This window comes from Phyllostomus discolor, chromosome 1 (genome assembly GCF_004126475.2).
Source record: "Phyllostomus discolor isolate MPI-MPIP mPhyDis1 chromosome 1, mPhyDis1.pri.v3, whole genome shotgun sequence".
Taxonomy (NCBI): Eukaryota; Metazoa; Chordata; class Mammalia; order Chiroptera; family Phyllostomidae; genus Phyllostomus; species Phyllostomus discolor.
In genome coordinates this window covers 13,561,263-13,584,137 of record NC_040903.2, presented here as the reverse complement: position 1 = coordinate 13,584,137, position 22,875 = coordinate 13,561,263, and the positions used below count along the sequence as shown (strand labels likewise).

The 22,875-nt window shown below is 43.1% G+C and overlaps 1 protein-coding gene across 2 annotated transcripts in view; it reads left to right on the top strand.

Moving 5' to 3' along the window:
- Positions 1-22,875, top strand: part of PPARGC1A (PPARG coactivator 1 alpha) — a 632,304-nt gene that overhangs the window by 337,638 nt on the left and 271,791 nt on the right. The window contains exon 1 of one of the 2 annotated variants that reach the window (XM_028505626.2): positions 372-508. The exons of the other annotated variant lie outside the window; for it this stretch is intronic. Coding sequence (XP_028361427.1) covers positions 440-508 — 69 coding nt within the window. The 5' untranslated portion in view covers positions 372-439. Of the gene's footprint in view, positions 1-371; positions 509-22,875 lie in introns of those variants that run through there. 2 annotated transcript variants of the gene reach the window in all.

The window sequence follows — 22,875 nt, the reverse complement described above, 5'->3', positions numbered from 1 at the left end:
TGATGCAAACTTGCAGAACGATGCAAATTCTGTGTGTGTGTGTGTGTGTGTGTGTGTTGGGATGAGAAGACAGAGCACACATAGAAATGCATATTTCCAGGGCAGAGAGAGCCTTCACTTCCCTCCTCTGACCTTTACACCGGAAGCATAAAAATGACCCATTGTCCACTGACCCTGGAGCTTGGTGTTCCCTAATCTTTGGGTGCTCAGTGGCTGAGATGGCCTCCCACCTGGCCAGCTGGCAGCTGTCAGGGTGACCCCACGTGTCCCAAATGTGTTCCCATGCGGCTTCTTCCTGCCCGAGCCCTCATCCTGTGGCATGGCGTTTTCTCCATGACAGTCTGCCCCTGAACTGCCCTCGCTGCCGCTTTGCTAAAGGCTTGCCACGAAAGAGAGTAACAGCCACTGGCGAACCCAGGTTGTGCAAGCAGCATCAGCAATGGATGAGGCCTCCCCCAGGCTGGACGAAGACTGGAAGAAAGGACTTCAGCGAGAAGCGAGCTGGCCGGTAAGTGATGTCCTCAGCTCCAGACGGACGCAGATCTCTCAACTCTTTCAGCCCAGGTCAGGGTAATTCACTTCCGTCTCTTTGCGGAATTGCATTGTCTGCAGTCACCTCCATTTGGGAGAAGCCATCATCAGTTTCTGTTTCTTTTAAGCCATGCAAATAAGACTACAGATGAATTTACGCTGGATTGTTGAGCAAGCTAATAGGGTCTTACAAATCTATAGGTGTTACTAAATTTATACTTCTTTAATAAAGGCCCTTGAATTAACAAGTTGCAGGTGTATATCAAAGGAAACATGCAGATTTGGTGTGTGTGAGCCTAAGCTCACCGCGGGATAAAAATTTAATACAACACCTGTCATCAGCCTTCCTTTATGGTGTTGTGGTAGCTTGGAATAGGGGCTTGGTTTTAACCTGTTTTAATGAGTTGACCATTCTTTTAGTACGGCTTGCATGCCTCTCTTATTTATGCTGAACTCATAATAGGTAGAAGCTCCGTGGCATGCAGAGAGTTCACGTGAAAAGATTCATTTTGGTGGAGAGGCAGTTTTCATTAAAATATACAAAGCAGTAATGTTTATACGTTATAATACCTATTTCAAATTAGCAAAATTATATGCTCCTGTCTCGGAAGCTGCCAACTGAAATCCCTTCCTAAATCTTGTTGAATGGCTTTGATTACTCTTCTTCCCATTACACATTACACACCTCTAATGCATATTTTTACGCATCCACTCCATTGCCATTTAATTAGACAACAATATTGAAGAGCGATGCCAGAGGTTTTTTTTTTTTTTCCATGTTTTAAATGCTGCTGCCTTATGGAAAAAAGAACACTTCTGTGCATGAAGAATTTCTTAGGGGGCGGTGGGAGCTAAACTGGACCTGGGATCTTCCATTTTGTCTACGGCAGAAAGGTTCATATAAAACTGGTGATTTACAATGGTTAATTTTGAACATCAATTTTATTGAAAGATAATTCTCCCTTTTATGAAGGAAGACAACTTTTCATAAGATTTCTCCTTTTCTATAGAAATTTCAGCATGTGTGGTAGTGATATTGACAGGTGTGTTGCCTTCTGAGCAGTGTGATGGTATTAAGTGAGGAGCTTCAGAAAAAACATCCTGTCGCCAGTCATGAAGTTGAAGTCCTCCCACTTTGAGTGGGAGCATTCTTTACGAAGCAGGGAGGGAGACAAAATAAATCACTGTGTGCTACTTTGAGGCTGTCATGTTGGGTCCCCAGGAAGGGTCTAAACAAATATTTAGATATTTTATGGTGCATGGGTGTGACTTCTGGATTTTTGTCTTTTGTTGCATGTTTTCTTTTGGAAAGTTGGCATCTTATATGTAGTCTTTACTTCTAAGGGTGATGAAGGGAGGAAGGATGTGAAGTGATGACTCAGAGAGCTCTGTGAATAAAATATTTAAATGAGAGACATGAAATCCAAATGTTTCTGTGTCCTATCAATGTGAGCATCCCATGAACTTTTAGCTTTTCAGTTGAAAATATTCTTTGTGCTCCTTGCCTCTGTCTCCAAAGATTTAATCCTGCACAGCTGGTCAACCCCTGTCATTTGCCTGGTGATGACCTAAGCTCTTCCTATAGCCAGTGGAGGCAGTGGTTATGAAAGGGGCAAACTGGTCTCTCATTTGGCCTCCCTGACCCTTGGAAATGATGTCACAAGGTGTTAGCTCCAGTGTCTCCTGCCTCTGGCCCTCCAGTGTCCTGTGAGGCCTCCCTGCTGCCCCCACTCTTCCATCACCTGTATTGCCATGCTGGGTCCCCACATGCACAGAATCATCCCACTTCAAGCTGACACTCAATCTGTCCCTAAGGCAGGACATTTTAAATCTGATGGCACTAGATGTGAGACCTTGGTTATGACAATGACTGATTTTGGCCATCCATGGAAGTGATGGAGTTGGGGGAAGTTTTAAAAACCAATTGTGATTGATGCCCATACTTGAATTTAGCTAAGTAGTACGTTTCTTATTGATCTAATACTTTCCCACCTAACTACAATTGACCAATCACAATGCCAGGGGTACACCACCCCCAATCTTTCTAAGAAGCCTAGAAGAGAGATATGATTATTCCTCATTTTGCAGATGAAGAAATCAAGACTCAAGGGAGTTACATAGCCTGTCCAAAGCCATTCAGTATTCTTGTCCAGGACCATTTGACTCCCATGTCTGTGTTCTTGCCATTTAGGTTGCTGTGCCATCTAAATTGAATTTTATCTCATTTTTTATCTTATGGAATAATAGCTTAGGAGCAGCTGTGACGTGGGCAGGCAGGAAGCAAGAGGAAGAAAGGGAAAAGCATTCCGATCTTCTAATGGAATAATCAATCTCTGAATTATTAAGACTTTAATAAAATGTTCTTTAATAGTTTATTTTTTAACCCTTAGCTCTCTACCAGTCACTAAGCTACGTTTCTAACCCTTTTAACTACTCTGGCAGACAGATATGCTCTATTGCTATTATATATATGGGGAAACTGAGGCTCAGACATATCAGGGAATGTGTCCAAGTTCACGTGGCTACCAAGATGCTGAAGAGGGATGTGGACCCACTCCAGCCTGAAGCCTCTTACATAAGGCTGCCTCTCTGAGTATACTTTCAAATTATGTTTTGATCATACATATTTTAGCTCCCTCATCTCACAATGATGTGATGAAATTTGGTCCTCAAGACATTAGAAAAGACATAATAGCATTTTCTAAAGTAAATTAGGAGTTGGGCAACAGTGCCTTGCTTACTCACATCTTCAGAATGTATTTGAATTGGATCCTGTTTGCCTTCAATGAACCAGCTTTCCCATGGAGCTGGAAATGAACTAGCTATAGTCTCTAGAATCAGCTGTAAACCCGAAGATCCGTTTAAGCATATAATTTGTACTGGGAAACTAATAGTGGCTGCGTCCAAGTCCATGGTTCTGTCTTGCACAGCCTTCCTCAGCTCAGGGAGAAGTTCATACATGGAAGTAGCAGTGGCTTGTGCTGTCAGGTGACCACCTGACCATGGGCAAGCTTACTGAAGGCAGCACCTTTGCTTCTTCACTTGTAAGGGAAGGTGCTCGTGCTTGGGTGAGGCCTCAGAGGGAAGATGGGAGGAGACTTGGAGATGCTTCATTGTTCTGCACAGTTGTCAGTTGAAAGATGTTGTGGAGGGGCAAACAGCTCATTTCTAGATGATGTTTTATCTTGGGTCAGTTCCCTTTAAAATAACCGATGTAACTGCAGTGTGCACTAGTCTATCGATATCGTCTGTCTGTGCCTGACTCCCCCACAAGAAGATGAATTCCTCAAGGACAGAGATGCATCTTGTCTTTGTGTCTCTGCACTTAGCACCGAGCCTGGCACACACTCAACCCTTGATAATGTTTGCTTTCCTGAAGGGAATTGCAAATTTCATCTGGAAGGGAGCTGAGATGTGACCTGGCCTTGAGTATACACTTGAAGAACTGAGGCTGAGGGGGCCTGAATTGTTAACCTGAGTTCCATTGCAGGTTGGTAGGGAGCAGGGATGATGATCTCCCTGCTCAGCTTTCTTTCTGTTCCCTGGATTGCTTCGCCATGAACTTCCTGTGCCTCGGCTTTCTCGTCGGTAAAGTTGAAGCTGGAGTATATTATCTGTGTCTGTTTTTTTACTGTAGGCCACCCGTCTGGACAGGAACCATAGCACAGAGGTCAAGAATGAGATCTAGAGCCAGACTTTTGCACTTTAACCTTGGCATCATCAAATTCTAGCTATAGAACATTAGCGAAGTTTCTAACCATCCCGTGCTTAAGTGTTCTCCCTCGTGGAAGGGAGATAATCACCCTACCTTCCTTATGAAGTTGCTTTGAGGATTAAATGAGTTAATTTATGGAAAGTACTTAGCAGCACACTTCAGGAAGTACTGTTTAGTGACTATAGCATACATTGTACATGTCAGCTACCACCTATCTATTATCTATTTAATAAGATCAGCCATTTAATGTTGTTGTTGTTTTTTTTTTGAATACCTACTGTGTAAAAAGCACATCCACACTTAAGTGGATGAGAACGTGATCAGAAATACTGTCCTTGAACTTGAGGTCATGAAAGGGAGAGCACAGCAGGCCATTACACTTGTAGGATAGTAAACAAATGCCCCAAGTCTAGGGGGTTGCATGGAAGGGTAACACCAGAACTAAACAAAGACAAGGAGTTAAGCCAGACAAATAACTGTTTACGCCATAACATGTTAGAGGCAAGGAGGGGAGAGATTCCAAAGCTTGTGTTGAGCAGCCAGCTTCCCTTTGGCACTAGCCTTTTAGGGTGAGTAGAAGTGGTGGAGATGCGTTAAAGGAGGCGGGAAGACAAAGGAACTGTGTGGTCAGTCCAAACAACTTTAAATAGCAGTGAAGAGCCATAGTTGGGTCATAAGTAGACATATCAAAAAATTTTAAGGAGGATAATGTCATTCTGGCTTTAGCATGAGGATAAATTAAAGTACAACAAGACTAGAGGCCGGAAACCCAGTTAAGAAGCTGTTTCACCAACTTTCAGTGAGGGCTGGCTGGACTGTGGGAACAAGATGGTAGATTCAAAAATATCTAGAAGACCCCAGTCCCTGGATTCAGTGAGTGATGGTGCAGGGTATAAGGGCGTGGGAAGAGTCAAAAGACCCCCAGGTTTCTCTTTAGGGTGGTTAGGTGGCTGTAGATGCCACCATCTGAGAAGAGATAACCAGAGAAGAAGGTGGTCTCTGGTCTCATGATGGAGTGGATAATAACTAACAAAATAGTGGCTTGGAGGAGAGTTATAAGAAAAATGAATAATATAGATTTTTTTTTTAATACCAGGAAGATAAACAAAACCCTGTGAGGACTCAGGAAACCCAGAGGAGATGATAATATCAGGGAGAGTTAACTGACCAAGAGCTTACTTTGTGCCAAGAGCTGTTTTAAGCATTTGATTTATATTAACTCATAGAATCTTCACCATGGTGACATTAGGGAGATACAAATAGTGTCCTCATTTTGTAGATGAGGAAGTTTCAGAGAGATTAAGATCACTTAACAAGTACATGGGGCACGGGAAGCCAGGATCCAGAGCTTGTAAGTACCCTAGGATTATGTCCATCCATGTAGAGCAAGGGGACAGGGAAGATCTCACAGAGCAGGTGGCCTGAGAGCCAGGTGTTCAAGGAAGAGTGCATTTTGCGAGCCGTAAAACCCCGAGTTAGACTCCAGGCTCTGCGACTTCAGTGTCGGTGGATAGGCTTTACTTGGGGTATGGAGAGCAGTCTCTCGTGCATGTCTCTGGGTTCAGCTGGTCTCCTAAGGTTGCAGGACTAAATGGGTTTGTCAAGGTGTTGCAGGCCAACTCCACAGCTCCCAGCAGAGGTTGCATGTGGTGAAGGAGGCCTCTAGCAAGGCTGGCCCAGTGCCCGGCAGGTCTGTGCCCCATAGGCCACGGTGTATGGGAAACGGTAGGCCTGGAACCTAGAAGGCCCGACTGGGGAAGGTCCACTAGTCTTAGCTGTGTGACCTCAGGCAAGTCCTCACCTCTCGGAGTTGTTTCCTCCACTTAAATGTGGATGTGCTTTGCACACAATGGGTGTTCAAACATGTGAAACACACTACCCATCTCCTAAGTAAAAGTTCAGTGTACTTCATGTTTATAGAAATCTGCTGCAAGACACTGGTGCCATATATCCAATGAAGAAATCATGATTATGGGTCAAAGTTCAAGTGCCTGAGGATTTAGCCTGACCAGTTGTAACTTTATTTAAGAGACTGTTGGACCCAGCAGCAATGGCTTGAAGTAGAAGCTCTAAGAGTTAGGTTCATCAGAAAACAAATTCCATTTTTTCCTTTTTGTTATGTTTCTGGCACAGTGGTATGTTTGGAAAGACCCCTTTCCTTGCTGGTTGTAATTATTGGTTGTTGCCTTTAAATTATGTTGGATTCATTCATTCATTCATTTGGCCAAGGAAGGTGACATGTTTGATGCATGTTTGAGATTCAAACACCATAGGCTTGTAAGTCTACAGGGGACCTTAGGGTGACATGTCCTTGTTTTCAACCCACATGCTCCTCACTCAGAGCAGAAGCAAGTCCACAAAGCTACAGGCAGATGACCTTGCATAGCTTCTCTGTATAGCTCATCCCTAGGTCTAACACACAATTCTTAGCCTAAGGAAATTCTTCCTGGGGGTGGATTTAAGCCACGCCTGTTGCAGCTTGAGGCCAGTTCCACCTCTCCGTTCTTCCTGGAGGTGGAGAAAAACAGCTCAGTCACTGTCCTCAGGAATCAGCCTTCCCGGCCTTGAAGATCATTATGAAAGCAGCCCTCAGCTTCTGCTTCTCAAGGCTAAGCAACCTAAATCCTGAGGTGCAATTCTTCATTTCCATCTTCTTGAGTTTCTGTGAACCTTCTCCAACTCTGCTCATTACTCTTAACTTCTGTAGCTGAAGAGGATCTAGCCAGGGCTAACCAGTGATCAGCCGCTCACTTATTCAATCAGCTAACACCCGCGTATTGAGCTCGGCATTCTAGATACTGGACCTCTGGGCAAAGCCCTGGGGGTACAGTGATAAATAAAAATAGCCTAATGTAGCACTGAAAAGACTGATTCATATCCTGGATCACTGCTTACCAGCTGTTTGACCCTGCATTTAACTTAAACTCTAGTCTCAGTTCCCTCAAGGGCAAAATGAGATAATAATAGTATCTATCTCATAGTGTTGTTGCGAGAGTAAACACATGTAATGCACTTGGAATACTGGTTGACACATATAGTCATGGAACTGTTAAACACAATAAAAATTTGAAGGATGCAGACCTTGCCCGAGAGTTGTACCCACTCTACTTGGAAGGACAAACTAGTAAATAAACAACCGATGGCATGTTCAGTGCTCCAGAAGCAGTCTGAGCGTGTGGGGTCAAAGTTCAGAGGACCAAGAAAAATAACACCTCAGGGTATCAGAAATGGCTTCATGGATCAAGGACGGTGAATTGTTTCATATACTTCTTAAATTCACGTATCGGTGACTTGCCAGGAAGGGAGAGACCTTGGGGTGACATCGCATTTTTCGTTTTTACCCACACATCACTGAGCTGAATCTTAGGGCTTTCTAGGTGGGGAGGGTGAACAGGCATTATAGTCAGAGGGAGCCTTAGGAATCAAGAACCAGAAGAGTAAATACTGGGCACACGTTGAAAACTGGCGAGTGGCTGGTTGTGCCATGGTGTGTGATGGACAGCGAGGCTGGGAGGAGGCTCTCACGTCTGGGTGGCATTAGACTGGGAATGGAGTCGGAGGTCTTGCAGCTGAGGTATTTGGCTAATCCTGAACTGAGACCACGCTCAAAGGGCTTAATTTAAAAAAGCTGTAGATCCTTTAAGCGGGCTGTCAAAGGGCTTGATGTTGCTCTTCTGGTAGTTTTTTTTTTTTTTTTTACCGTCATGGGTCAGAGTTATGTGCCAATTCCTGGAGACTAGCATCTGATCTTATTCACTTCCCTGCTTGTCTCAGGGCCTAGCACAGCACCAGGCATAGAATAGACTTAAGCCGTGCGTGTTGAAATCAAGTTTGCCACGTATAACCAGTGCCTGATCTAGGACAACCAGTGGTGCTTATGTGTGAATGAACAATTGCAAATCAATGAATTCAGGGATTTTACAGTTTTTAAATTTGAGTCAATTTCGAGCACCTCTTGGGAAAGGACCAGTTTTGTGTAAAAGTCCAAAAAAAAAACCCAACAATATGAGAAACAAATTCTCCCCGCGGTGTCTTTGCCTTTTGCCTTCAGCCTCCTGCTCCCCTGTGAGCCGCCTTCGTGACTGGTTATTCTAACAGAGGCCTGAGGAACCTCCAGCGAGTCCGACTTACACTTTTTTCTTCTCAAACTCCTTCTGGAGCATTCACTTCTGTAGCTTACAATTCACGCCGACGATGGCTAAAGCACGTTTGAGAGGCGAGAGGCGGAGGGCAGATTTTCCAAGAAGGTTGAGGGGAAAAGGCAGCCCTTGAGTATCTAAAGAGACAAATATGTTTTACATCAAGTTCCCCTGAAAAAAATGTCAAAAGAAGTGAGAAATGCTCAAGCTGTAGCAGCTGGTTGAATGCAGCGATTCTCACTTGGGGCGCAAAAGCCACAATTTTCTATCTAATTCTCTACTCAATCATTCCATGGCCCCTGTCTCAAGCTCAATTTAAGCTCAGTCCCCAGTACACAGAGCCACTGTGCAGTGCATAAAGGAATGGCTGGCTGAGGGGCTGAGGGGAAGACGGAGCCCTGTAGTGGCCCAAAGCTCGAGTTACCGAGTCATCCTTGGATCACGTGACATCTCTCCCCAAAGCCCCTCAGAAAGTCCATGTAAAATAGGTCATTTCTCCTTTAGCCTTTAAATTGTGATTGTCTCCGCCTGATAGGATAATGTGATCAGCATAGCCTGATGCTTCTGTTCAAATGCTCACCCCATGTGTTGGGGAAACAGTCAATTAGTGGAGGCTGGGGGCTGCGGTGGGGAGTGCTTGGATTGCAAGTTTGCTGCCTCCGGGGCTTTGAATTGAAATGGAAACGGGCTGGCTCTCAGCAGAACTCCATCACTGCTGATGACTGTTTGTCTTTTTCAGAGGAGTTCCGGTGAGCAATAAATATGACTGCTCTTTAGGGAGAGCGTCCTAGAAACTGTTGGATCTTTCCTTACACATGTCAAGTGTATTTCAGTTTTCAATCTCATGGAAGCCTCAGGAAGGAAATGGCAGCAGTGTTATTACCAACTGTCAAGTGCAGAAGCTGGGGGCTGACAGGCTCAGAGCCCTGCCCGGCAGGACCAGGACTAGAACAGGGGTCTGAGCTGAACTTGGGTGCTTGTTTTCCCACATCAAGCTGTCTCTCTGTTCCCTGGTCAAGGATTAACTTTCCCGAAGTTTGTAAAAAAAAAAAAAAGAGGAGGGGTCTTTAAATGACTGCTTAATGCCTCAATCAATTGTCCCCTTCTTTGGAAAGTGTGACATTTAAAGCTGAAATGTGCTGTGTCGTTGGTTCTGAGGAAGAGGTTCTCCCTGCAGCCCCAGCCGTGAGAGTGTCTGGGGAAAACGCAGGGTGTTCACGCTCCTCCATGCTGATACCACGCTTCGGGCCTGGCTTTCGTGCAGTTGTGGGAGTCCAGCAGGGCTATTACGCAGTCAGTAATCCGGAGAGATGCTGCAGAAATACATAATTGTGTGTAACACTCCAAGAGACTTTATTTTTAGCATTGCTGGAGTCCTTTTTCCACTCCGGGGGAGGAGGCCCACCGTCTCCTGCAACAACTCCTTGCCAAGACGTGACTTAAATAGCCCGCATTACCTCAACCCCACCTTGTGGGTGAATTAAAGGTTCAGTGATTCAGAGATCTGAACGAAGGAGGCCCAAATATTTTCTTGAGAAATTTTTGGAAGCTGAAATGGTCAAGGGTTCACATGATACATACAACTTTGTTATTTGTGAGGGAATAATAATAAACTCGTAGGTGCATAGGTCTTTGAAATAGTCTCTGTCCTTTGGTACTCGATCTTGGTGTTCACACAGACCTTGGGGAACTATGGGGGTGCATCTTATGCTGTACTTTGCCTGCATCGTTAATGTATTCTTTATCTGTAAATTTCATATGCCTAGGATCAATCTAATCTTCTTTCTCCTATCTCCTTTCTTAACAACAACAACAAAATGCAAAAAAGCAAAAAACTCTCACAGTCGCCTTTAAAAACTCCTATCACTAAGTCACACTTACCTGAAGTTCTAGAATGTAGTTACAGGACTCACAAGAATGAGCTCTGGAGTCAGACCCATGTGAGGTTAGATCCTGCTTCGCCATTGACTACTTGGATGCAGTTGGGTATATTTCTGCTTTAAAGCCTTCATTTTGCTACCTTTGAAATGGGATTACAAGTTACTTTCTTTTGAAATGAATATGAAGATTAAAAGAAGTAGTATAAATAAATCCCTTGGCAAAGTGACTAGCATATTGAAAGCACTCAGTAAAAATCAGCGGTTATTATTCTCACTGTGAAGGTGTTTCCGTTTAGACCAAGATCATGACAATGCTGTTCACAATTTCATTCCTGCCAGCCTCCCAATACTTGGGACAGAAGTAGGATGTAGAAAAGAGGAGACAAAAATGATCACATTATCAGGTAAAATTATTGTCTAAATAGGAGAACATATATATTCAGAAAAACTGAACAATTAGAAAAAATGAGATTTGAGTTGGTTTATACAACATAAAATAAATATATAAAAGTAAATAACTTTCTGGTATAGTAGTGGTAACCTGTTAGAAAATAGAAAGATAAAAATCATTCAAAACAGCATTAAAATATAAACTATTTAGGAATAAACTCATTAAGTAATAACACTCTGTATGCAGAAAATGGTAAAAAAATTAATAGAAGACATAAAAGGATTGCATACATGGGAAAAAGCTGTCATCTTCCTAGAAAAGAGGGATGAATACTGTCAAAACCTTAATTCTTCTCAAATGAGAATACGTATTTAAGGTAATTCTAATAAAAATCATGTTGCTACTGTTGTGTTTTAGAAGCTTGACCAAAATTCTACAGTTCATCTTGAATAATAAATAGAGTTAAAGAGCTAAAAAACATACTTAAAAAGAAGAGCAATAAAGCAGGCTTTTCTTTAGTAGGTATTATAATGCACTATAAAGTTATGATCATTGAAACAAGTTGTTATGGAGCAAGAATCAGCAGACAAATGGGGTTGAAATAGACCTGAAGCAGGCTTTAGTGAAAATGAGAGTTTCAGATGGGAATGGGGTCAAGATTAGATTACATGTTAGTGCAGGAACTGACAACTATGCAGTAAGTATTGTTGACTCACCTGGTTTACTGACTGGGGAAAAGGTACTACTAATTAAGTCTCAGAGGGAAAACAGTAAAATGTAAAATTCAAAAATAGAAATGAAAGGAGAAAATATAGATTAATATTTATCTGATTTTGGAATGGCAAGGCTCTCTAAGCACAGAGCAAAGAAATGATACTTTTCATTATGTAAAAATGTAAGAATCCTCTGTCAGAAATGTAATAAACCAACCGACCAACAACTAATAGTAAAATGGAAAGTAGTTTTGACAAATCAGGCCTAAAAGGCTTGATATATTTAACAAATTAAGAGTTCAGACAAACAAGAAGTAAGCTAAAAATGAGTTTCATTTATGAGCAATTAGCAGGAGATATGTTGTTGATGAATGCATGAAAAAAGTTGTCATATTTGTCAGCAGAGAAATACAAACTAAAACATAACGAGGCACAACTGGTAGAGATTTTGAGAAGCAGTGATGTTGCTGGTGACGGGGTGAATCTCAGATGGCTACCACCTCTGCCTTTTGGGGTGGTAAATTAGTACCACCTTCCCGGAAATAGCTAGATAACATGTGTCAATAGCTTAAATTTAAAAAAAAAAACTTGACTGATTATTCTAGAAAGAGATGTTAAGGAGGTCACCAGAGACAAAGATATACCTTCACGTGAACGGGTGTTTATTTTAATGTTGTTGGACTCATCTTAAATTTCCAGTTATAGGTTAATGGTTAGGTATACTATGATATAGGAAAATAGTATTTTAAATATTTTATGCAGGGAAGAATGCTTTTCGATATACTATTCAGTGAAAGTGGTGGAAAATATACTTTGGGTTAAATATGGTACCTGAAACTCAATAGAAGACAGTAAAATATAAAAAAGGTTTAAACCTCAGAGGACGGAGAGCATAAAAGAAGAGATGACACCGGTGAACAAATGGCAACTACATTATGAGAGATCAAACGAGAACAAACAAACGGTAACTCACTTGGCACAGCATTAAAAATGAGAATGGAATTTAAGTTTGGAGGGGGGAGGAATCAACAAAAAGCAGGCCATTTCACCCTGCCAAATTCTGGAAATGCTCAGGAATCGGACGTACCAGGAATCTTAGAAGGTGAGGTCGAGGGGCAGAACGGAACGTAGGTGAACAGGCTGAACGTGTACAGAGAAAGAAGAGACCACATGCCTCTGGTCCAAGGCAGAAATCGGATAGTTCACATCCTAATCAAGTTGCACCAGATAAGAGTTGGATGTGAGCAACCGTGGAGAGACAGGTAACACACAAGAATGAAAATAAGGAAGTTTCCAATGAAAGTCTGCATACTGAACAGCGAGACCCCAGTTCCCTCTTCTCTTCCAACGTCTCGACAGCTTACCTTATGTTCTGCCAGAGAGCGGAGGGAAGGACTCCTTTCTGGGGAAACTGACCCCTTTAATAGAAGAAGCCTCCTGTGAAAGCCAACAGTTGTCCATGGCACACCGCAGGAGAGCCCACCACTTGTCTTTCCCATGCTCCTGAAACCGCCTGTCAGCCTTGGATCTTGTCCTCTTAAACGCAGCAGATGACCAGGGGTTACTGGAAGGCCTCCAATGTGAAAGAGAGAGACTAAAACAGAAACAAAACCTACCTGGAGCTAACTAAGGTAGTGCAGGGCAGAGGAAAACACCCTGTGTCTTTCTCTGCCTCTGCCCCCATTTCTGGGTGGATGACTCCATAGAAATTTCATCTCTGTAGACTTGCATTGAACTGGTGATTGTCTAACCACTATGCTGTACATCTGAAACTAATACAAAATAATATTGAATGCAAACTGTAATTGAAAAAAAAAATAAAAAACATTTAAAAAAAAGTGACCAGTGATTTTTATTATGTATTCCATGTGAGTTTCAATTAAAGAGGCAGGAGTTAGTAAAAATACTATTTTGTAAGGATAGGCAATTAATAGATAAGTTGTGATTGGAGTGGGCTGGCTTAGTTGCTACTCTGGGTCTGGGTGTGAGGGCTGACTCTTCCACGGATTGGCTGTCTCACCTTGGGCTATTTTATCTCTCCATGCTTTGGCTTTCTCATCTGTAAAATGACAATAAAATTAATAGGTGTCCCATAGGGTTAAATCAGATAGTGAATGCAAAGGGATGCACAGTGGGCCTGGCTCTTGCAGGAGCTTAGGGCATGTTAATGGTTATGGGAGCAGCAGAAGCGTAGTGTGGGGTAAGGAGCAAGGGAAGGCATTGATCCCAGCAAACCCACTACAAGTATTGTACCTCTGGTCGTATCGGTAATGTTGAAGTTATATTACATGACTCTTGGGAACTATGACATAAAAAATATGAGAAGGACGTGGAGATCTGTAAGGAAACTAGTCAAAGTGACGTGGTACCCATTCTAGGTCTCATTCCTTCATCAGCTACTGTCTTGGGTGAAAAGCTGCCCCTGCCTCTGGTTGTGGTATTTGACAATCGGGACAAAACTAATATAGTAATATATTACAAAATTGATTCTTTCTTCCAGTTTATCCACCAACTATGTTGTGGGACATCTCTTAATATGAAAATACGTCTGAGAATTGTTTGAAAATTTCATGGGCGTCAGTTTCAAGAAGTTGCTAAGCAAAAGTGGGATGCTTGACCTTGACCTCTTGCCTTAGGGGATGACTCTGGTGGAGACCATCACCAATCACACTTTGCAATCCAAGTAGAATGGATTCCTACTTTGCTTAGTCTATAATGTCAAGCTGGTATGGCGATTTTCTTGTTTTTAAGAAACACACCAGTCATGGTACAGAGTATTTTCAAAACATGATGTATTATTTGATGACAAGCCCTGTTCCCTGATATATGAGGTAGAGATGGGTTCATCCAAACCTGAAGGTTTCTTCAGAGGGCGGAGTACTCGCCTTCCCCTCTAGGGAAATGGTGCATTTCTCTCTCGCCTGTGACTGCTCTTGGCTTTGGGGATCTGAAGGGAAGAGAGTGCTCTCGAGGGCTCACTTAGGTGTCTCCAACGCCAAAAGCTGCAACCCATGAAGGGTGCCGGCAGGCTCTCCCTTCCTTCTGCTTTCCAGGAAAGCCACCCCTGCCCCTTCGCGAAGGCGGGAGCTTCCTTTTCATTATACTTCATTCATACCGTGCTTCAAAGCACCCAAATGTCTCTCTGTGCAGATTTGGGGATTAGGAGACACTTGGTCAGCAGATGCTTAAGGGCCAAAGCATCCAATTATTTGTATCCCACTGCTCTGGGCAAATAGTTTCAGTCAGTGGGAGTCACCCCAGGGAGAAGGCTTTATTCAAGAGTTCGAAGAATTCTGTGGAGGAGTGGAAGACCAAGGCAGACTTCACTATAGGAAGCTGAGAGAGGGAAAGGAAGGAAGAGGATCAAGTAGGAGAGATAAGTTCCGTGGAGAAAGATGATGTAAAGAAGTATATAATCAGAGAAATGGGGGGAAGGGGACCGAGGTAAAAGCTGCTGACATATGTGCTAGTTTACATTTAATTCTCCCACCAAACCTAAGCTATAAATAGGCAATCACTCCCATTCACAGACTGGGAAAGTGAAGGGTGGAGAACTTGGTTCTCTGTAGGGTGCCCAGGCTCACACAGGTGTTAGTGAGTGATGTCTTCTCAGGTCGTTCTGGTTCCAAAGGTCCGTGTTTCTGGTCCCTTGTGAGAGGAAATCGAATTCCTTTCCCAGTATTTCCCAGTCACTGGAAATCCTTGTTGGGATCCTCCCTTCTTAGTGTTTGTGGGGCCAATCCACGTCTGCTCCCGGCAACGATTTGCGTTAATGGAGCCCTCTGCAAGGGTGAGGAGGACAGTTTGGGCATCTGGGCCACATGCTGTCTTCACATCTCTTTGGGTGTGGGCTGGACACCCACAGAGCCGTCGGGGGTACTTTAAAGACACCACAGCTTTTCTCTGCCCTCTCTCCTTCATTCCATCAGGCTCACCTTGCACAGATGGAGACGCCCAGCTGGCTAACAAGTCCTTGCAATTGGCTGTGAAGAGGAAAGGCCAGTTTAACGCTAGTCCAAGTTAATGATCCAAATTCTGGCTCCACCTCTTAGAAGCTGTGAGACCTTGACAATGTACTTAGCCTATTTGTGCTAACCTCGGTGCGTTCCCCATCTGTAAAATGATGATAGTAACAGTAGCTGCCTCATAACGCTGCCATGAGGATTAAGTAAAAGAATATCATCCTCATCATCCTCATCCTCATCATCATCATCAGTCATCATATCTCTATGATCTCCAAAGAATCTGCACATACTATGTGCTCAGAGCACGTTGGTTCTTTCCACCCAAGACTGGTTTCAGTTATTGGGAGTTTGGATTTACACGAATAAGAGTGAGTTAAGGAGGGAGTCAGGGTTTAAGACAAGAAAAAGCAGAAATAAGACAATGCTTGTGAATATAAGCTCCCAATAGTGCTTGATGTTTCCACTCCCGACTCCTATGAACAGTTTACTCACTTCGCTCCACCCATATAAACACACACGCACACACATATTTATTATAGATGAAATCTACCACTCGCCAAAATACTCTGGAAATGTTTCTCAGACAAATAAAAGTTTTTTGGGTCACCTTTGTGTGTGGAATGAGAGAAGACATCACGGAGCATTTTAAAAGACACTGCGGCCTCCTTGCTATACTTGGAGCTTTGGAGCTATTGTTCACACTTCTCTTACCTACAGCTCTAGCTGGACTTCCATCTGCAACTAAATGCAAATTAGACATTGCAAGTCTGAGTGTTTTAAGGAACTTCCACCTCTTTCCCTTGACTTGGCCAGCAATGCCCTGTGTAGCTGCCCTGTGCCCATGTTTTTTCCTGGTCTGGTCTCCCTGGGAATGATGGGCTTCCTGAGGAGTCATTGAGTTTCTCTAGCATCCCTGAGCAAGGCTCAGTCAGCCTCAGTCTGTTAGGACACTGGGAGCCTTTAAGAAAACCATGGTTCAAAATGTTGGGGCTGCTTGAGGTCACCCAGGGAAGTTCATATGTGCTTTTCAAGAAGCGCAGTTTAGAAAGCTTTGATCGCTGGGTGCACAGGGCCTGCAGATTGGCCCCGATGGGAGGGCGGCACACTGGGGAAAGTGGCGAAGCCATTAAGAATCAACTTTCTCTCTTTATGAGTGTGTTTGAATTCTTAATTTTCAGATTTATAAGAGCAAGTAATTATATCACCAATTAAATCAGCGAAAAAATCTACAAAAATAAGAAATGCTATTCCTGTTGAATAATATAAGCACATAAAATTGGAGCAATTCACAAATGCAGAATCCTAATGTTATATTAGATGGCTGCAAATGCGGAGCCTGCGTTCCTATTTCCATTGCAGATCTGTTTTCTTTCAGTTTGAAGGAATGTTTCCCTTAACAAAAAAAAAACAACAAAACTCTAATGCTTTATTTTAGCCTAAAGGGATAAATTTCATGCAAGATCTGTTTTAAATGATTTTTTGAGGTTTTGAAGAAATAAAATATTTTTATTTTAATCTCATTATTTTTTTTATTTTGTTCTGAGAGTACTCAAATATAAATGAACTTTGAAAGTTGAAACTTTCCACCTGCCTAGTTCCCAGGAAGGAGAGCTTGCTCATGAACTAAGAATTGTTTGGAAGGAAATGAATGGAGAGAGGGACTGAATACAGAACCTGGCATTGGAAGAGACATTAAGGTCATCTCACCCTACTCGGTCTTCTCAATGACCCTTGTAAACTGTGTGTAAAATCCATCTAATTTCTCAAAGAGGACATACGTGTGTCCAGCAGACATATGAAAAGGTGCTCAACTTCACGAACCATTGGAGAAATGAAATTTAAAACCACAGCGAGATTTCATCTCACACCGGTCAGAATGGCTACCATCAATGAATTAGCAAACAACAAGTGCTGGCGAGGATGTGGAGAAAGGGGAGCTCCCATGCACAAGATGTTGGTGGGAATGCAGATTGGTGTAGCCACTGTGCAAAGCAGTATGGAGATACCTCCAAAAATTAAAAATGGAACTACCTTATGACCCAGCGATTCCACTTCTGGGAGTATATGAGAAGAGACTTGAAAAACTGATTTGAAAGAATATATGCACCCCTATGTTCATTGCAGCATTATTTACAATCACCAAGATCTGGAAGCAGCAAGTTCCCACCAGTAGATGAGAGGATAAAACAGCTGTGGTACATTTACACAATGGAATACTACTTGACCGTAAAAAGAAGAAAATCTTACCTTTCAAGACAGCATGGATAGACCTGCAGCACACTATGCTAAGTGAAATAAGCCAATCAGAGAAAGAGGTACCATATGGTTTCACTCACATGTGGAACTAATGAATAAAATAAACTAACAAACAAAACAGAAACAGGCTCATAGAGAGAGAACAGACAGACAGCCGTCAGTGGGGAGGACAGATGTGGGGCTAGGTGAAAAAGGTGAAGGGATTGAGAAAAAAACTCATGGACACAGCCGACCAACAGCATGGTGATTATCAGAGGGGGTGGGCGAAGGGGAGATGGAAGAGAGTATAGAGGGTTAAGTGATGATGGAGAGAGATGAGTTGGGGTGGTGAACACATAACACAATATACAGTTGATGTACACCTGAAACCTTTATTAACCAATGTGCCCCAATAAATTCAATTAAAAAATAAAATCAATATGCATGTCTAAAATTCAAGAGTATATTAAGCTCCATCAAGAAAGATATGAATTGGAAGTAATCTAAAGTACATTTTAAGCTTTAATTTAAATTTAAAAAATCAAAGTGTATGCTTATATTTATTTTAAAAGTTCAAGTATTTAAAAAATACTTTCTAATGAAAAACCATTGTCCTACCTCCCCTCACTTTGAGCCTTATTCCTCAGTGGCCAATAACATTAGGCCTTCCTGCTTTTCAGGCTACACCAAAGCAAAACAAAAACTTAAATAATTCTGATTCAAACTGCCATTTAATATTTCAAATTTTTAAATGATGCTAAATAATTAATTAGAATCCATAGGTGAGTTATGTTTCTAGAATTAGGGAACGTGAGAATGGGCAAGCTCCCCGTGATGTAAGCTAACTTGTTTGTATTGTCAATCAAAGAAGCAAGTTCAGAGAGGGGCTGTGACCTGCCTAAGGTCAAACAATTCGTTTAGACACTCTGTGAAATCACGCTTGAGTTTGATGCCCTTCCTCTTCTACCTTATTGCTTCCCAGGATTTATTCTGAAACAATGTAGGCACATCCTGAATAGTGCTCTGATAAATTAGGTATCTTTTTCAGACAGTTAGACTATTTTAAAATGCCAGTTCACGTGAATGCAATAGGAATGATGCATTTGTCATTTAGACATGAGTGCAGATTATAATATACCTATAAAAATTATAATGTACCTATAAAATTGACCCAGTTTGGTAGGGAAAAAAAGCAGGCAATTTGGAACAGGAAAAATAAAGCATTATCGACACAAGAAACTGTGTAATATTACAAAGTATAATCGGCAGGAGCCTTCCAATATTCATAGTAAGTTCCAGTCATGTCTTTCCATATCTGGTTCCTTCAGTTCGTCACTGGATGAGGAAACAGAGTACTGATAGTCCAGGGATTATGGAAACCATCTTACAGGGAGACTGAGAAAACTGAAGTGTAAAGATTTGGGCAAGAATGAAGAGAGAGTTGTAGAGTTCTAGAAGCTAACAGAGATGGGCTCATTAGACATCCATTCTTAACGTCAGAAAGAGTTTGCCCATGGACTAGCTAGGCCAGTTAGGTCAGTTTCACAAACTGAAAGAAATCGTGATTGGCCTAGGGGAGGGGTTGGCAAAATTATTCCGTAAAGGACAAGAGAGTAAATACTTTGGGCTTTGCCAGCCACAGAGTCTCTGTGGCAATTACTCAAGTCTGCCCCAGTAGCATGAAAGAGACCATAGGCAACAAGGAAGCAAATGAGCATGGCTGTGGTCCAATCAAACTTTAATTTCACATGATTTCCATATGTGACAAAATGGTATTCTTTTAATGTTGTTTTCAATCATTTAAAAATATAAAAGGCATTCTTAACTGATGATGGGTCATACAAATATAGGCAGGTCCCCTGGATTTGGCTCACGGACCATAGTTTGTTGATCACTGGGCTAGCCTGACAGAGGGTTAGGGTCCATCCTTTAAGAAATGAATCTGCTGTCCCACAAACAAGCAGATTGGAGCTGCTACCTTCCCCCCCGCCTCCCGCTAATTTTGTGGTTTCTGGAATCTAAGTACTCTCTGTTTTGCTTTGTTGTTTGAGGACCAGAGGTCTCCACAGAAGACAGTAAGGTCTGTGTGTGATCTTTTCTCTCTAATACCCCATTTCCTGATCCACGAAGCACTCCAGTGGATAAAACAAAGAGGGTTCTTTACTGCCTTGCACAGACCAATTGCTGGATACTGTGCCATCATGACTAGGGTATAGGCGCTTGCAAAGATTTTTGTTTTTCTGGAGAGCATTCTGCACCCTGATAGAGTTCCGTGTGGCATGTCCGCTGGTGAGAAAACCTTTCCACGTGTCCTTCGGGTTCCAAGTTCCTTCCATATGTCACAGGGGCTGCGCTTTGCCAACAAACCTCAGAAATGCACTCAGTGAAGAATGCCCAGCTATATCCCTCACTGACCACTGACTTCCCTCTTTTGTACTTAATATATTTCATATTTCTAATCCCGGTCATTTTGATTGGTTCCTGGCCCTTTTTATGGCAGTAATACCGTGTACTAATAGCATGCTTTACAGTGACAAGCTTCTTCCTTATCAAAATTCTGACACTGATAGCAAGCTGATAATCAGGGAAGTCACACAGGCAGAAAGGGGTGAAACGGCAGCCCAAAGCCAAGCCTGACTGCAGAGGCACCGTGCCTTCTGCCTAGCCACACAGCCTTGCCTGTCTTTCAGCGTTTACAGGGCATGAGATCTGAAGCCACTTGCACACTCTGACTTGATGAGGTCAATTATTCTTAAAATGTATTGCCAGTAGAGAGTATTTATGCATTTTATTAATGTGTTTGCTTCCTCCTAAGGGAAAGTCATTGACTTCAGTGTAGGAAGGCATCTCACGCTTTAGAGAGTGAAAAATTAACACCCACATTCAAATTTGTTGAGCAATTAGCCCCTTTTTTCCCCTCTGTTGACCCAGGAGTTTTTGTCTTTGGATCGTAAAAGAAAATGGAAACTTAAGGCAAAAAGAGAATTTAAATAAAAGATCTGATAACTTGAAAGTTAAGTTCCTTGGAATCTACAGTATGGATGGAGATATATATATATATATATATATATATATATATATATATAAACTTATGATTTTATACATATTTAAAATGTATAAATTATTTATAATGTTTTGATTTATTTATAAATGACTTGATTCTCTGCCAAATGTATTTATTCCACAAGGAGATGTCTGTAGTATTTATTTATTCTTTATCCCGCCAACTCACTTCGAAAACCCATGCGTGCCCTTAGCAATGCCCTCGCTTCTGGGGAAGATGCTGGTGAAGGCAAGCCCACGAAACACGCCGTGTTGTTGGCCCGGCACCAAGGAAGCTTGAGATAATTCAATCACGACACAAAACAGTGTGACCGGAGCCAACGTTAATGGCAGAGAGGCTACTCTGTGGGGGGTTTCAAAGAAGGGACATGTGAGTGTCTGGAAAAGTCTTTACGAAAAGCACAGATTTGACCCGGGGTCTAGAACTGGGTAGTACCGTGACAGAGAAAATCAGCCCTTCTTGAGGGTGTACTGCGCTCAGCACGGAGGTGACTCATTCGTTCCTTACCAAACATCAGAGTTTCTGTGTCCACTTGGAAGCTGAGGAAACCGAGGTGCTTGAGAGAAGTAAGGTTTAGGACTGGGTAATGTTTCCTGTGGTTGGCTCTAGGCACTACCATTTTGCTAGTCGTGTGGTCACGTGCAAGACACTGAACCTTTCTTTGCCTTCATTTCCTTCTTTGTAAAATGGAAATTATAATAGTACTTACCTTGGGAGCATTGTTGTGAAGTTTGAATGAATGAACGCACAGCAGGTACCAGGAAAAGATGCCAGGTGTGGTTACTACTGTCAGGACCGAGCACCTCGCCCAGTTTGGAATGCAGGTCTGACCCTGACTCCATGCTTGTCTCCCTAAGCCTGGTTGTGGGAGGTGGTTCTGGTGGAGCCGTCACCATCACAGGCTGGACTGTGGGATGAGATACCATGCTGGTATGATGAGTGTTGTGATGAAGTAGAGGACCTGGAGTGATGGATGGTGTGGGGGAAAGCTGGGTACGTAGGGGAAGTTCCAGTGTCACCATCCAGGGCAGAATATGCTGCTCACATAAGCACTTTGGTTGGGCCGTGGCTGGGTAAACATTACTACACACCTTTCCGTGGACTTTGATTCAGGCCTGGTCTGTGAGGTCCTTTTCTGATACCGCACACCTCCCACTGTGCACATGCACGCGCACACACGGTGGCACCAGCATGAGATCCAGATCCTAAGTGGCTAAGCTATGCTCCCATCCCTTGCTTGCCCACAGTGCTCCACGCAGACGTAATGTGTAATTCCTGAAGTCCACTGGAAGGTGAACTCCGTGAGGGCAGGGCCGGTTCTGTCATACCCCACTCGATCCCGGCCACTGTGGGTAGTGCCCAGCACATAGTAGGTGCTCAGTGAACAACAGGTGAACAGTGAAGGGATGAGTAGATGAGGGTTCTTTTGCACCTCTGGGCTTTGGCAAAATGCTGTTCGCCTCTGACTGGAACAGCCTTCCCATCTTCGGTTAGCTTGTTGGTTTTGTCTGTCACCTCTTCCAGAGGTGTGTCCTGCTTCCTTCTTCCCCATTTTACAAATCTGACTTAGATGTTTATAACAATAACCCCTGGTTTTTCCTTCCTTGACATCTGTCACATTGTATACAATTCCCTCTCTATTGGTCTGTCCCATCCTTAAATGGTGGCTCCCTGAAGGGTGAGACAGAGGTTTCCTCACTAGCACCATGTGCCCTGTGCCCAGCAGTGCGTCAGACACCCAGGAGGGCTCCAGACCCACCTGTGAGCACAGGTGAGCATGCACGCCATGCACACACACTCACACATTCTTCCAGGAGCTTCTGTTTTGGCCCCTCAGGGAGAGTGAGTCACCAAGGTAAGTAACAGGTGACTCGGGGCCATGGCAGATGCCTTTCTCCTCCTTTCCTGGCAGCGGGGGAAGCGTGGCGCAGCCTCCACAGTCACTCTGGCAGTTGGAATTCAGAGACAGGAGCCGCTGACAGCAGAAGGGAAGGGAATGAGACGGGAAGTCCGTCACCAGCCTCAGGACTTTTAATGAGTGTTCTCCAAAGCCGAGTCGCTAACAAACCATCCTGGACTCCCTTGATCAGTTTAATTGGAGGACAGACGGTCTTAAACATTTTAAAAAGCTGACAGAAGGATGTAATCCCCTCCAGCTAAACCAGTGCCTGGGAAGCTCCCTTCCCTGGACATGGGCAGCGCTTGCATTTTGACCTTTAGTGGATTTTAGATCACTGTGTTC